This window comes from Molossus molossus, unplaced genomic scaffold (genome assembly GCF_014108415.1).
Source record: "Molossus molossus isolate mMolMol1 unplaced genomic scaffold, mMolMol1.p scaffold_m16_p_10, whole genome shotgun sequence".
In the NCBI taxonomy this organism is placed as follows: Eukaryota; Metazoa; Chordata; class Mammalia; order Chiroptera; family Molossidae; genus Molossus; species Molossus molossus.
Genome location: NW_023425345.1, coordinates 91543020 through 91558048, shown reverse-complemented (window position 1 = coordinate 91558048; position 15029 = coordinate 91543020). Strand labels below are relative to the sequence as shown.

Genomic DNA, 15029 nt, shown 5'->3' with positions numbered 1-15029 from the left:
GCAACACAGGACTGCTGAGTTAACCCTTTCCTGCACTTCCTTTATTAAGCTGAGCAAGTTCTCTATTCCCAAGTTTTGTGTTTTTCCTGGATTTTGTCAAATGTTTTTTCTGCATGCATTGAAATGATAATGTTGTTTTTCATTTTAGTTTCTTTATATGGTGAATTATATTGATTGCTATTCAAATATTAAACCAACCTTGCATCTTTGGGATAAACACCATTTGATAATGATGCATTAACCTTCTTATATATTGTTATACTTAATTTGCTAAAATTTTGTTTAGAATTTTTACATCTATGTTCATTAGAGATATTGGTCTGTAGATTTTCTGTAATATCTTTGACTTCTTTTGGTATCAGGGTAATGATAGCTTCTTAGGATGAGTTGTAAAATATTACCTTCTCTGCAATTTTCTAAATATTTATATAGAATTGGTTGTATTTCTTCCTTAAATGTTTGTTAGAATTCACCAGTAAAACCATCTGCACCTGGAGTTTTCTTCATAAGTAGGCTTTTTCTACAAATTCAAATTCTTTAATAGATATTGGGATATCCATGTTACTTATTTCTTCTTGAGGTAGCTTGGTAGTTTGTTGTCATTTAAGTTGTCATATTGATTGACATTACGTTGTTCATAGCATTCCCTTATCCTTTAATGTTTGGAGAATATGTAGTGATGTTACCTCTCTCATTCTTTTTTTTTTTTTTTAATTTTTATTTATTGATTTGAGAGAAGAGGGAGGGAAGGAGGGAGAGGGAGGGATAGAGGGGGGAGAGAGAGAGAGAGAGAGAAAGAGAGAGAGAGAGAGAGAGAGAGAGAGAGAAGAGAGAACACTGATTTGTTTTTCCACGTATTTATTCATTCAGTAGTTGCTTCTTGTATGTGCTCTGACCAGGTATCGAACCTGCAACCTTGGCGTATGGGAATGATGCTCTAACCAACTGAGCTACCTGGCCAGGGCCACCTTTCTCATTCTTAATATTGGTAACTTGTATTCTCTTTCTCCTGATCTATCTAACTTATCAATAGTACTGATATTCCCCCAAAAAAGTGTTTTTGTTTTCACTAATTTTCCCTGTTGTTTTTTGTTTCAATAATTTCCACTCTAAGCTTTATTTTCTTGCTCCTGTTTGAGTTTAATTTGCTCTTCTTTTTTTAGTTTATTAAAGAGGAAGTTGTGATCATTGATTTGTGACATTTCTTCTCCAGTATAGGCATTAATTTAGCTATAAGTTTCATTTTAAGTACTGTTTTAGAAGCATAGCACAAATTTGACATGTTATTTCATACTTTCTACTTTCTCCTTTTTATTTCTTTGACCAGTAGATTATTTAAAGTGTGTTATTTATTTACCAAATCTTAGGAATTTTACAGGTATTTCTTCTACTGATTTCTAATTTAATTCCATTTTGATCAGATAACATACTCTATGACTTGGTTTATTTTAAACTCACTGAGACTTGTTTTAAGGCCCAGAATATAGTCTATCTTGTTAAATGTTCTCTATGTAGTTGAAAAAAAGGGATATTTAGCTGTTGTTGGGTGTAATCGTCTATAAATGTTAATTCAGTCAAATTAGTTAATAGTGTTGCTATTAATGTAATAGCCTGCTATATCCTTGCTACCTTATTCTATCTACTTATTCTATCAATTATTGAGAATTAAAATCTCCAATTGTCTATTGCTCCCTACAGTTCTATTAGTTTATTTCATGAATTTTAAAGCTCTATTAGGTGTGTACATGCTTAAAATTTTTACTAATTAACTGACCTCTTTTTTGTTGTTGTTAATCCTCACCCAGAGATATATTTACACTGATTTTTTTTTTTTTTTTTTAAGACAGAGTGGAAGGGAGGGAGAGAAAGAGAGAAAAAAAAAACACTGATGCGAGAGAGACCCTTTGATTGGCTGCCTCCCACACGACCCTGCTAAGGGCCAGGGATCGAACCTGTAACCCAGTGTTAGCAGTGTACATCTCCTTGTATTTATTTTTATCCTATTTTGTCTTTATATTCAAAGTGTGCTTCTTGAAGACAACTTAGAGTGGGTATTGCTTTTTAATCAATCTGACAATCTGCCTTCTAATTGGGTATTCAGAGCATTTATTATGGTATAATTATTGACATGGTTAGATTTAATCATCTTGCTATTAGCCTTTTTTTCTTAATCCTCACCCAAGGATATTTTTTTATTTATCTTCAGATAGAGTGATAAGGAGGAAGAGATAAAGAAACATCGACAGGAGAGGGACACATCAACTGATTGCCTCCCACATGACCCTGACCAGGGCTGGGGATGAACCACAACCAAGGTCTGTGCCCTTGCCTGGAATCGAACCTGTGACTCATTGGTCCGCGAGCCGACACTCTAACTGCTGAGCCAAACCGGCCTGGGGATTATTTGCTTTTTATAAGAAGATAAATGGCTCAATATTTTTTTTAAAGTATAAAAGATTTAAGTAGACCCTTCTCCAAAGAAAATACAGTGGGGCAAAAGTAAATTTACAGTTGTGAGTACACAAAACACAGAGTTTATTCTTGTATTACATTTATTAATTACTGCAATATTTCCATACACACAACTGTAAGCCTACTTTTGCCCCATCCTGTATATATACTATGTAATGAAATAGAAGTAGTCAACAAAGTTTTGTTCTGCTTGTCAATGAGAACTCAAAGTAGTTTTCACTGTAGGGAATGAGTTTTCATTTAGACAACCATTTTGTGAGCTGTGCCATAGGCTGAAAAGAATGCAACATATTCAAAACTGACTAGGCATAATCTACACAAGTAGCAAGAAAAGGTGTATTACTAAAAGGTGTTATAAACATAGAACAATTAGAAGTACATAATATGCTCCTAATTGTAATTGAGCGTTGAAGGAAATAATGAAAACTGGATATCAGCAAATCTTGACTACTATGCTCTCAGATATTGTGAGAAAAAAAATTGGCAGTGTTTGTGAACTTACTCTTCCCACTCAAGTTGACTGGCTGTCAAGGAAGTGCTGACAAAGTTTCTGAAAGGAGGAATAAGACAAAACATTCCTTCATGATGTTAATAATACCAATAAAGTCTTTCTTGATTTCCAGAGGCCTCCTTAAGTGTATGGCTGGAATATATTCAGCATCTTAAATAACCTGAACCTACTACCACAAGGACTAATACCCCAATTTTTTATGCTAATTACAAGATACCAGATTTTTCAAAGTCACCAAACAGTACTGCAGCAAATGGCTCAACTGCCAGAGTGTGACTCCTTCCCAGAATCTGATAGTTTTCTTTACGCATCAGAGAATGAGACTGATTTTATTAATATGAATATATAAAGAACACAACCATGTTAAAATAAAACATGAACAGGTACTTTCCAGAGACTGAAATAATCAAACAATGACTAAGAATACCTCTGTTCCTATCTCCCAAACATTCAGGCTGGCAGAAACCTTCATTCCTACAGTTCCTTAATATTATAAGTGTGTCAATTTGACAACTGATGGAGCACTAGAAATAGTCTTCAGGGAGAAATCTACCCACAATGTCTCAGTCTGTATTTGATCTTGAAATTCCATAACATCTGACAGCCAGCAAATACCAGTTGAAAATCTTTACAATCTTTAATGATAGCATTAGGTTTCCTAAATTAGTAAATATATTGGGTAAAAAACATCAATGTGCTGGGTCTAACCTATATCTCAAGCTAGTTGCAAACTTAGTAAGATGCTGCAAAAAATATCATGTTTCAATAATAATACAAACATCATTAATTTGTAAAATATTGCTTTATTGTTTAAAATCAGTGGTCTGAATGGGTACTGAAAGTTTGACAAACACTGTCCTAAGGATCGCACACTCTCCTGATTTTAAAAGCCATCTATAAAGGCTGAGACCCAAATTGCAATTTCTATCCTCGCCTTCTCCTCTGAGCTCCAGATTCACCTATCCAATGGCCTCTTTGACTTTATTACCTGAACGCCTCATGGGCACATTAAACCCATAATGGTCTCCAAATTCTTAATCTTCGCCATCTCTCCCTTTTTACCAATCTCCCCATTTCAATGAAAACGTTTTCTTCCTGGCTGCCTGTGCCAGAAACCTAACATTCACCATTCAAAGTGCAGCTTGAACTGATTCACTTTGCTCTCTCTCCGCTTCCACCCATTTAGTCCAAGTCACCTTCATCTCCACCCTGGACTAGCTTCTTAAGTAGTCTTCAAACAGCCTTTCTGATGCACCTCTGTAAAGTTTCAACTGCTGCTGGAACAAATTACAACAAACATAAGCAACACAAACGTATTATCTTCCAGTTCTGCAGAAGTCGGATATGGGACTCACTGGGCTAAAAACCAAGGGGGACTTGATTCCTTTCTGGAGGTTGCACAAAGCAATCTATTTCCTTGGCTTTTTCAGATTCTAGAAGCTACCCATACTTCTTGCCTTGTGGCCCTGTTACTTCATCTCCAAAGCCAGCTACCTTGTGTCTCTTTGACTATTCTTCCATGGTTACATCTCCCCCTGATTCACTTCTGCTCCATCTTCCACTTTTAAGAACTTTTGTGATTATGGGGCCCAACTGGATAATCCAAAATAACCACCCTATCATAGGGTCAGTTCCCTTAATTCCCCTTTGCTATGTAACCTAACAATTTCCCAGTTTCCAGGGATAGGATATGAATAGGGAGGCCATTATTCTACCTCTCACTCTCTAATACATAACTAATTTTCCACACAGAAGCCAGAATAATCTTTGTTGTTGTTGTTGTTGTTGTTAATCCTCACCTGAGAATACAAATTGATTTTTAGAGAGTGAAAGGGAGGGAGAGATGGGGAGAAAGAGACAGACAGACAGACAAAAACACTGATGTGAGAGAGACACGTCAAATGGTTGCCTTCCGCACACGCCCAGAGTGAGGCTGGGGATGGAATCTGTAACCCAGGTACGTGCCCTTGACTGGGAATCGAACCTGCGACCCTTCAGTACACAGGGTGACACTGTAACTACTGAGCAACTCCCGCCAGGGCAAAATGATCTTTTTAAAACATAGTGATGTTCACGTCACTTCCTATTTAAAATCCTTCGATGGCACCATACTCCTCTAAGAATAAGTTTCCAAATCCTAAACACATGCCACAAAGCCAGGCACGGCCTAGTTCCTACCCACCTCCTGGCCTCATCTCCTGGTTCATTGTGTTCCAGCCACACGGAGCTTCTCTCTGTTCCTCAAACACCACGCTCCTTTCTGCTGTTGGAATAGCCCTCCTTGCTTCCCATCCAACCTTTGCCTGGCTAACGCTTGTTCAGTCCTTCAGATCTCTGTAAAAGCAGCTTTACCTATCTCCCAGCCTCGTTCTAGCCCCTCCCATTATACATTGTCATGGTACTCTTTTTTCTTTTAGAGCTTCACTACAATTGTAGTTAAATGTTATTTGTGTAATTATTGGCTTGTCTGTTTCCTTCACCAGACAGCAAACCCATGAGTGCTAAGGTCTAGTCTGTACTGTTCACCACTGTAAACCCAGGGACTTAGAACTGACTGGCGTATAGTAGGTGTTCAAGAAATAAATGCATGCCATTAGACATGATTGCAAAAGCAGGTCTAACTCTTAGAGGGTGAGTTGCATAAGGCAAACACCTCAACATTCTGCTTGAGCGTCTTAGGCCAGGTGGGTCACTGAACATACCGTCTGACCCCATCCTTCAACCTCCATTACAAACCTTCACCTTATCCCGGACTGTTCTCCTCCCCAGTACTAAAAACTACTAGACTCATTTCCCTGGCTGTGTGCTGTGCCTGCCATGCCAATCCTGGGAAGGCCACATATTTCTCTACTTCTCAGGTGTTCTACCAGTAGGAAAAGTTCTAAAAACATTGAAGTTGGTGTTACAGAAAGGTCATGATTTTCTGCAGCTCGGAATCCTTCCTTTATCTCTAACACTGTGACTTCCCCTTGGGTCCTTTTTCACTCACTTTAAATCATATATCCTGAGTTAGGCTGGAAAGAGTATGTGTTCTGGAGCCAGAAAACTCTAGATTGAAAACCTGGCTTTGTCCTTATCCTGAAAGTTCATCAAACTTGGAGCCTTAGTACTGTCACTAAAAAAGTGAGGCTAATCATTTATTAATTCCTACCTCACCGAAGTATAAGATGACCTAAGTTTGGGCACATTTTGTTTAGCCCTGCCCCCAGCCACCAAGCACTGGCATGTCACACTTACTCTCTAAGCTTGGCTAAACTAACTCCATTGTTAGAACAACTACAAAGAATGCCAGGAAGATGAAGATAGGAGTCCCTGATTGTATGTTGATCCTAAGAACACATCTTCATAGCCACTGTTCTTTATGGACTTTCATTTCCAGAAACATATCTTCCTCCCATCCTCCCTGCCCTCCCCGCCTGAGGGTACGTGTATAACATACACTGCCTGACTCAGACGAAGATATTACACAGATGTTAATGACCACTGCCCACGCCCCTCCATCCTCATTCTCTGAGATACCCACACTGAGACCTGACTCATTGGATATGCATCTTCTCCACTTCACTTCCTCTGTCCCAACTGTGCTTGCCATTCACTTCCATGGGCTTTGATCATTTTACTTTTAAACCTTCCCATAAGACAAGTTCCATAACTTGAACACCTAGCTCAGCTGTAACTTGCTTCACTAAACCTTCCTAGTTCCCTAGGCCCCATCTGGCATCACTTCCTCCCCCCACAGGATATTACAAGACCCCTGAGGGACAGGCTCTGATGTGATGCATGTTTGGAACCCCCCCTAGTGTCTAGAATGGTGTTTTATATGTAGCAGATATTTGACTATTTGTTGACTGAGTGAAATAAGTAGTCAATGACTGAGTGAGTGTGGTTCACACACACTGACTTTGAACTGTCAGAGGGGACCGCCAGTAGAACTGTCCATCACCCAGCTCAAGGAGGGTCAAGGCCACAGATGGACATTCAGCGGCACATTCACCAGCGTGATACCTGACGCCTCAGAGCTCAGCAGAACCGCATGCTAAGAGGACAACCAACAACAAAAGGTTAAGGTAGAACGTTCCAGGGGTCAAAGAAGCAGTGCAGCTAAGTCAAGATTGTGATTCAATGACAAATCATAGAAAGAAGAAATCCAAAGTAGTCGTCTCAGGAAAACCAAAAAAGAGCACAATGGGAAACCCCTCTAATGACATTAATGTCACAGAGAAACAGAGGAGGTCAACAGTGTAGAGGTTGCCACTGTATGTAGGGACTCAAAAGCTCTTGGTGACCTCCTAGCAACTAAGGTAAGGGGCAGAAATGGGGCCAAAGGAGCTGAGGTATGAGTAAGAAGAATTAAAATATAAGACTCTTCCTTTAAGAAGTTTGACAGAAAAAGGAGATAGAATCATAATGCCAAGGGATCTTGGAAGCAGCTGTGAATATAAAAAAACAAAACAAACAAAGGAAACAGTGGCTCAGCAGGTAAAGCGTGACACATACAACTGTCATCACTGCCACCACCAAGCCAAGAATGGGGTGAGAGAGGACATGGGGACTGACCCAATTCTGTTGCTAACTCACCTGAGTGGTCTTGGAGAAATCATTTACCCCTCCCCTACCTAACCAATCGGATTATTCTAATAGTGTGAGTTAATAAATACAAAGGAATTTTAGAAAGGCTTATCACTTTGTATAAAGTAAGGTCTTGTTATTGTAATAGATGGTATGTAATCTTATATAGATGTTTTGTTGTTTTTCATTTTGGCGTATCAACGTGAGAGTGAGAAGCTGAAACACCCCTGTATGTAACATTGATCTACTTATTCCAATCCCAGGAAAGAGGATAAGACAATGAATGGCAAGGAGACAGACAAAGGCAGGATAAAGTCAGGGTGTATAGAGTCAAGACAATAATGGTAAACCCTCCAACTCCTTTCGAGAGACTTGCCACATTCCTAAACTGGGGACATTAGTCGAGGGCTCCCTCCCCCAGTGGGATGAAGAAATGCCAAGAGCTCACATCAGAACTGCGCACGCCTGCTGCTCGTCAGTCTGGTCTGCCCTGGCAGGGACATGATGCTTACCTCAAGGTGCCTGGCCAGTGACAGCCTTCAGTAGAATCATCACTGATCTCATGACTGTCTTGAAAAATAAAATAAAATTGTGTACTTAAATAAAGTTTTTGTAACTCCTTGGTTATTTTGTTTTGGGATTTCCCCCAAGGAAATGCTGCAGGCTTGTGGTAATTTTTCACATTCAAACCACGTCATGGAGACTTTCCACCTGAAGGGGCAGCGACCTCTGAATATTACTACGGCCAGGGTCAGTGTACACACATCCTGTAGTTTCACTGTAAACATCTCTGCCATAAGCATTTTTGCCGCACAACTAATTGACCATAAGAAAATGTCACCATAAAAGATAAAAGAACGAAATATAAAAGGGAGACATTAAAAAGAACATAATGAAACCTGAAAAATTAATAACAAAATTGAAAAGACTTTATTGCAAAAAATGAAAATACATTGTCTTCGAAGTTTTTGTTCATAGTACACTTTTTTTATATGTTTTTATTGATTTTTAGATAGAGAGAAAGGGAGAGGGAGAGAAAGATTGAAACATCGATGAGAGAGAAATACTAATTGGTTGCCTCCTGTACGCACCCTACTGGGGATCAAGCCCACAACCCAGGCATGTGCCCTGACTGGGAATCAAACCAGTGACCTCTTGGTGCACAGGAGGATACTCAATCCACTGAGCCACACCAGCCAGGCACAGTACAGATTTTTATTTTTTTATTTTTCACTTGTTGATTTGTCTCCTCATTCAGCACTGCACTTCTTTATCACTAAAATGTCTTCCTTTGTTAAGCGAGGTATCAGTTTCCAACTAAAGAATAAATTAAGCTCTCAAAGATTGTTGTGAATTAGTAGCCACCTCTTTTATGTTTGCCATCGCTTGGTAAACTTGATTTTCATGGGTGGGAGGGATGACCATGCTTACCGAAAAATACACAGAAACTGGTATGTTATTATTTTCTAGTTTGGTATGCAATTTGACTAAGATTTATATAATATAAAAATGGGAGTGCTACAAGAACTCTGTCAATGGAGAAATGAAACCAACTGACAACTAGCTTAAATACACTGCTGATGATTCATCAAGGAAGAAATGAAACCAAACTGTCAACTAATTATTTACCTTTTATGGTGAAATTGCCTTACTGCCAATTAGTTATGCGATGAAAATGTTTGCTGCGAAAATTATTGTAACAAAAATGCTTGGGGCAAAGATGTTTACAGTGAAACTACCCAGAATCCAGTGTTAATGTTTCCTCAAAACACCTGAGTAGAATACAGTATCACACAGAAGGTATATTTGCAGATCACAGGTGGCATATTAAGGTCATGGATGCTAACAAAAAGATACAGGGAGAAACTAGGCAGAAGTGTTCAAGTAAGTCAGTTTACAATGACCTTTCTTCACACAGTAGAATTTATTCTCTCATTCAATAGAAAGAAATGACTGACAGTGATTTAAATTGATGAGTAATGCAAAAGTCATTTGCATTTACCTTTAACATCATTGTGTTTTTAAAAAATTTTCCCAATTGTTTGGCTTAGGGTAACATTAAAATTAATTTCATTCCAAGAGCACAGCTGGACAGACTATCCAGATGCCTCTTCTATTAAAAGAAACTAACAAATTACTAGAGAAATTCACATGAAGCAAGTATTTTAAAAACTAAACTATCTTTGTTGTCAGCATTCATATGGTTACAGGAAGAAAAACAGTATCCACAAGTAAACCCAGTACCCTTAAGGCATATTAGGGTGGTATGATAAGGGTTAAAATTCTACGCAGAAGGTCAGTACTTTTAGCAAAAGTCAGTCTACTTTACTAAAATCAAGCAAAATCGTTAGGGTGATCACAGAGAAAACTGTGCTTCTTACAAAGAAATGAGATGATATAACAAACCAAATATATGAAACATTCATTAATGCCTTTATAACCCTCACAAACATACAGATGACCCAATAGCAAATGCTGATGTATATGTGATGGAGAAGGGGAAAAAACAGCAGGAGCAAAGGACTCTCCTTAGTACATCACCTCTGTTAATTCAACAAATAGTTACTGAGTGCCTACTATGGGTGCCAGGCTCCATTCTAGACTGAGGATACCATAGTAAACAAAACAGACAAAACTCCCTGCCCATATAGAGCTTAGAATATAGTGAAGGATTTAAAATATGTGACTTTGAACAAGACATGCAATTGGGTGACTAAAAAGTTACAGAGAAATCAAGACAATAAAGACTGCCAGCAGGTGTGGCTCAGTGGATTAAGCGTCATCCCATGGACTGAGAGGTCCTGGTTCAATTCCCGGCCGGGGCACATGCCTCGGTTGTGGGCTCGATCCCCAGTGTGGGGTGTGCAGGAGGCAGCTGCTGGATGTTTCTTGCTCACATCAATGTTTCTAAGTCTCTTCCCTTCTCTCTCTCTAAAACATCAATAAAAGCATATCTTAAAAAATAAAAATAAATAAAATAAAGACTGCCAATACAAACTGAACACACAGCCCTGGCTGGTTTTGCTCAGCAGTTAGAGCATCAGCCCGAGGACCTGAGGGTTGTAGGTTCGATTCCTGGTCAAGGGCATGTACCTGGGTTTCAGATTGCAGGTTTGATCCCCAGCCCTCATCAGGGTAGTGCAGGAGGCAAACACAACTGATATATCTCTGTCGCATCAATTTTTCTCTTTCTCTCTCTCTCTCTCTCTCTCTCTCTCTCTCTCTCTCTTCCTCCGTCCCTTCCACCCTCTCTCCCTTCCTTCCTTCCACTCTAAAAATCAATGGGAAAATATCCTTGGGTGAAGATTAACAAAAAACAAAGCAACAAAATGAACACACACACGTGATACAAAATAAAGATTGTTGATGACAGTGAAACTAAATATATATGCAGAGAGCATGTTCTCATATTTCTAAATTATTTTTGCTAAAATCGAATACCAGCAACTACTTTCCTCTGATGTGGCCTGATGTTAGAGGGCTATAAGTATGAACAAAAAAGAAAAATCTGAGATGACCACTGTTACATGATGAACTGGGATGGAACCACAATGTGTAATCAACAAATACATACCAGCAGACTAGTTTCTGCTGGATAAAAACTTAAACAATAAAGTTTAAGAGAGTTAGCTGATAAACTCCAGTTTATCTGGAAATATATTCCAGAAATGGAAGAAAAGTATTAATTACATTAAAGAAATGTTTGCAAGTATGGAAACAGGGTTATAAAGCAAATTTAAGCAGATATCTCCACATATGGGGTAGTTTCACATATTTAGTCCAGCGATTTGCTGAAATGTGATTCTGTCATTTTTCCAGTCAACTCATAAGGCATAAAGTGTACATTTGCCATGTTACTAAGCGATTTCAACTCTAACAAGTAATCAGTGGAATATCCTTGGCAAACGTATTGCACTCTTTGAGGGCTGCACATTAAATACGTGTATAAAAGCAAAGCAGACAAAAATACATGCGGGTGTAATGCATACACCGGAATCAAACAAGGAGGGAGACAAAACCTGCAGCTGAAACATTCCAGGTCATCAGTCTGTCCATGAAAAAGAAATATCTAAGAACTTCACCACCGAGCAGCTCAGAGCATACACTCGGTCCCCCAACTTTTAAATGACTGTCCACCAAGAAGGGGAGCAGTGCCGGCTCCTCCAGGCCCATTCAAGCCCCGAGGGTCGACTCCCCTAGCTTTGGGTGGGCGGGACTGGCAGGTACACCTAAGGCAAAGGAAGAGGAACAGGTCCGAAGCCCAGTAACTCCAATTAGAACACAAAGTTTAAAAAGGAGAGGAAAGGAAGGCGGAGAAACTACAGCCAGTAAAATAAGTCACTAGAAGGAAAGCACTACAACGCCGGGGGGCCACCGGGCCGTGGCCACCAGTCAAAGGCAGGGCTGGAGACGCCCCAAGGGTCGGAATGTTGGAGCCCCGGAACTCAACATCCAGCCCGAAGCGGGAGAGGGGGAGCAGGTCCCGGGAACCGCTCCCGTCCTTCTCCCACCAGCCCCGCCCACTGGGTCCGCCCCGTCCCGCCCGGCTACTCACCGGATTCGCTTCCCACATAACGGTGGCGAAATCGAGCGGAGAGAGCCTGGGGGGAGGGGCTAGCCGCGGGGCCGGGGTGCTGTTTTTTCCAGGGGTGCCCGGGAGCGGAGGGATGGAGAGGCAACCTTTAAGCAGGCCTTCCCTCTCCCGCTCCCTGTCACAAACCAGCGTCTTCAGAACACCGAACCTCCCGACTTCCGCCCGCAGCGCGGCCCCGCCCCGCCCCCGGAAGCCCGCCCCGCCCCGCCCCTGCCGCTCCCTTCCGGCCCGGCCGGCGGGCCGTGACGCTGGGAGCGTGCGAGTGTCTGCGTTGTCTGGAGTCTAATCGGCTCCTACTCCAACCACCTTCTGGGGCTAACTCCCCACAGCAACACCCCCGTAGTCGCGTTTCCTTCGGTAGTTACTGGTCACCGTGTATTGGGTGCAGTGGCCAAGAGCAGGGCAGGCCTGGGAAGTGACCCCCGTGCAACCAGTGGCGTTTGGGACGAGCTTCACACTCTGTTTCACCTTCAGAGTGGAGATGACAGTAATAGCTACCAAGGGGTCGTGACGTCATTGCAAGTACCCCGCGCGGTATTTAGCACTCGGCAAGAGCTCAGTAAGGGACCGGTTGTTTGCCGGACACTGTGATAGGTTTTTCAAGTGAATAGGATTGACCCAAATGCCGTCCATGCCCGCATGGAGTTTTAGTCCAATGATGAAACAAAAAGTAAGTACTTTCGATAAATAAAAAGGAGCGGTATGGTTTATAGGTAGCATGGCCAGGTATGGGTCCTATGAGAGCAGTTATCTAGGATAGGTGTCTGCTCCCCTCCCCCCAAAAAGTTGAAGGATGTGCCCCGATTGAAGTTACCCGGGTAAAAGAGCTAAGAGAGGCGCAAGTCTTCCAGGCAAAAAGGAGAATCTACCTATTGGAAATGAAAAAACAAACACAAAACAAAACAGTTTGCTATAGATCCCTGGGCTTTTCTGTACCTTCACACATTAAAAAAAAAAAAAAAAAAAGTGACCAAAGAATACCTACAGATTTCAAACATTATTATAATTTAATATGATGTGAATATTCTTCATTCCAATACATAAAAATCTATTTCATCATTTTAAAGCCATCATTTTAACAACTCATGGCATTCCATAGTTTGTATTTATGTTACACATACACATTTGAAATAATCCATCATGATAGAGATTTAAGTAGTTTTAAATTTTTTACTACTTCGAAAAGCATAGCAATAAACATCCTTATACTGATATTTCTGTACAATTGTCCATTTACCTCCTTGGAATTAGTTCTAAGAAATAGAATTGTTCAATAAGAGATTATGGAAATATCAAATTTTGATACAATTGCCAAACTACACTCAAAAATAGTATGTAAATTTGCAATCTCCAGTTTATTCTTATAAATGGATTGAGATGGGGATCTTCACTTTACTTTTTGCCAAATGGTTAACCAGTTGCCCCAATATAATTTACTGAATAATCTGTTCGTTCCCCACTACTTTTAAAGTGCCATAATTGCCCTGGTAGGTGTGGCTGAGCTGGTTGGAGCATTGTCCTGTGCTTGGAGGGGTTGCTGGTTAGATTCCCCATCAGAGCACATGCCTGGGTAGCTGGCTTGATCCCCTGTGGGAGTAAGCAGCCAATCAGTGTTTTGCTCTCACATTGATATTTCTCTCTTTCCCTCTCCCTTCCTCTCTAAAATTAATAAAAATATTTTTTTTTAAATGCCATTAATCAAAACTAAATTTGTATATATCTGTTTCTGAACATTCTCATCTATTCTATTAGGTATCTGCTAATTCCTATGCTATGCCACACTTATAACTTCATAATATATTTCCTTTCCATAAAACAAGTCCCCTCCTAATTCTATTTAAAAATTTTCAAAATCATGAGTCTTCTTATTCAGGAACACATCTCTTCGTGTATTTAGGTCTTTTATATCTTTAAATATACATAAAAAATGTCATGTAGATTTGCACAATTCTTGTGAAATTTGTTCCTAGATATTTTATAGTTTTTGTTGTTACTATGAATGATGAAAACTACTGATTTTTGTGTAATCATGTATCCTACCACACTGTGAAAATGTCTTATTAGTCCTACTAGCTTGTCTGCTGATGTCTCTGAATTTTTATGTCAATAATCATATTGAGGCAGGATAGCAAGAAGCTGGAAAATTCCTTGGCAAATGGAATAGGGAAACCGAGGCAGACAGTTAAATGACCAAGCAGTTTACAGCCATCTAGTAAGTCCTATCTTTCCTAAACCAAGGATACTTAGGAGTAAATGGTTTAGCCCTGGCCAGTGTGACTCAGTTGGTTGGGCATCATCACATGAACAGAAAGTTTTCCAGTTTGATTCCTGGTCAGAGTACATTCCCGGGTTGTGGGCTCAATCCCCAGTTGAGAGTGTGCAGGAAGCAACCAATTATTGTTTTTGCTCTCACATTGATGTTTCTCTCTTTCTCCCCCTCTCCCTCTCGTTCTAAAAAAAGAAAAAAATTTAAAAAGATTTAATGGTTTACACTTCCACTCCCTAGCCAGACATTAAATAGCTTAAATGACCCTACTCAGGGAGACAGATAGCAGAAATCCAATTACTGCCATTTGTGCCAACCACACCCAAGAGATTAAGTGAAGGGGATAAATCTCATTTTGGCATATCAGCATAAAATTGATGAATATCCTATTGTGATCCTCCCTAAATCTGCCCCTAAACATCCAGTCTTTAAGACTTTTTTTTTTTTTTTTTTTTTTTTTACATTTATCTTCAGATAGAGCAGGAGAGAGAGAGGAGGGAAGAGAGAGAGGGACACATCAAGTGGTTGCCATCCACATGACCCCAACCAGGGCAGGGACAAACCGCAACTGAGGTACATGCCCTTAGCGGGAACCAAACCAGGGACTCTGCAGCCCA

The 15029-nt window shown here is 40.2% G+C and overlaps 1 protein-coding gene across 1 annotated transcript in view; it reads right to left on the bottom strand.

The window, feature by feature from the left end:
* The window catches only part of PARP11 (poly(ADP-ribose) polymerase family member 11), a 45548-nt gene extending 33261 nt beyond the window's left edge, over positions 1-12287 (bottom strand). Inside the window, exon 1 of the mRNA XM_036251712.1 lies at positions 12108-12287. Within this exon, the coding sequence (XP_036107605.1) occupies positions 12108-12125 (18 nt within the window). The 5' untranslated portion in view covers positions 12126-12287. The remainder of the gene's footprint in view (positions 1-12107) is intronic.
* Between the last annotated feature and the right edge of the window lie 2742 nt (positions 12288-15029).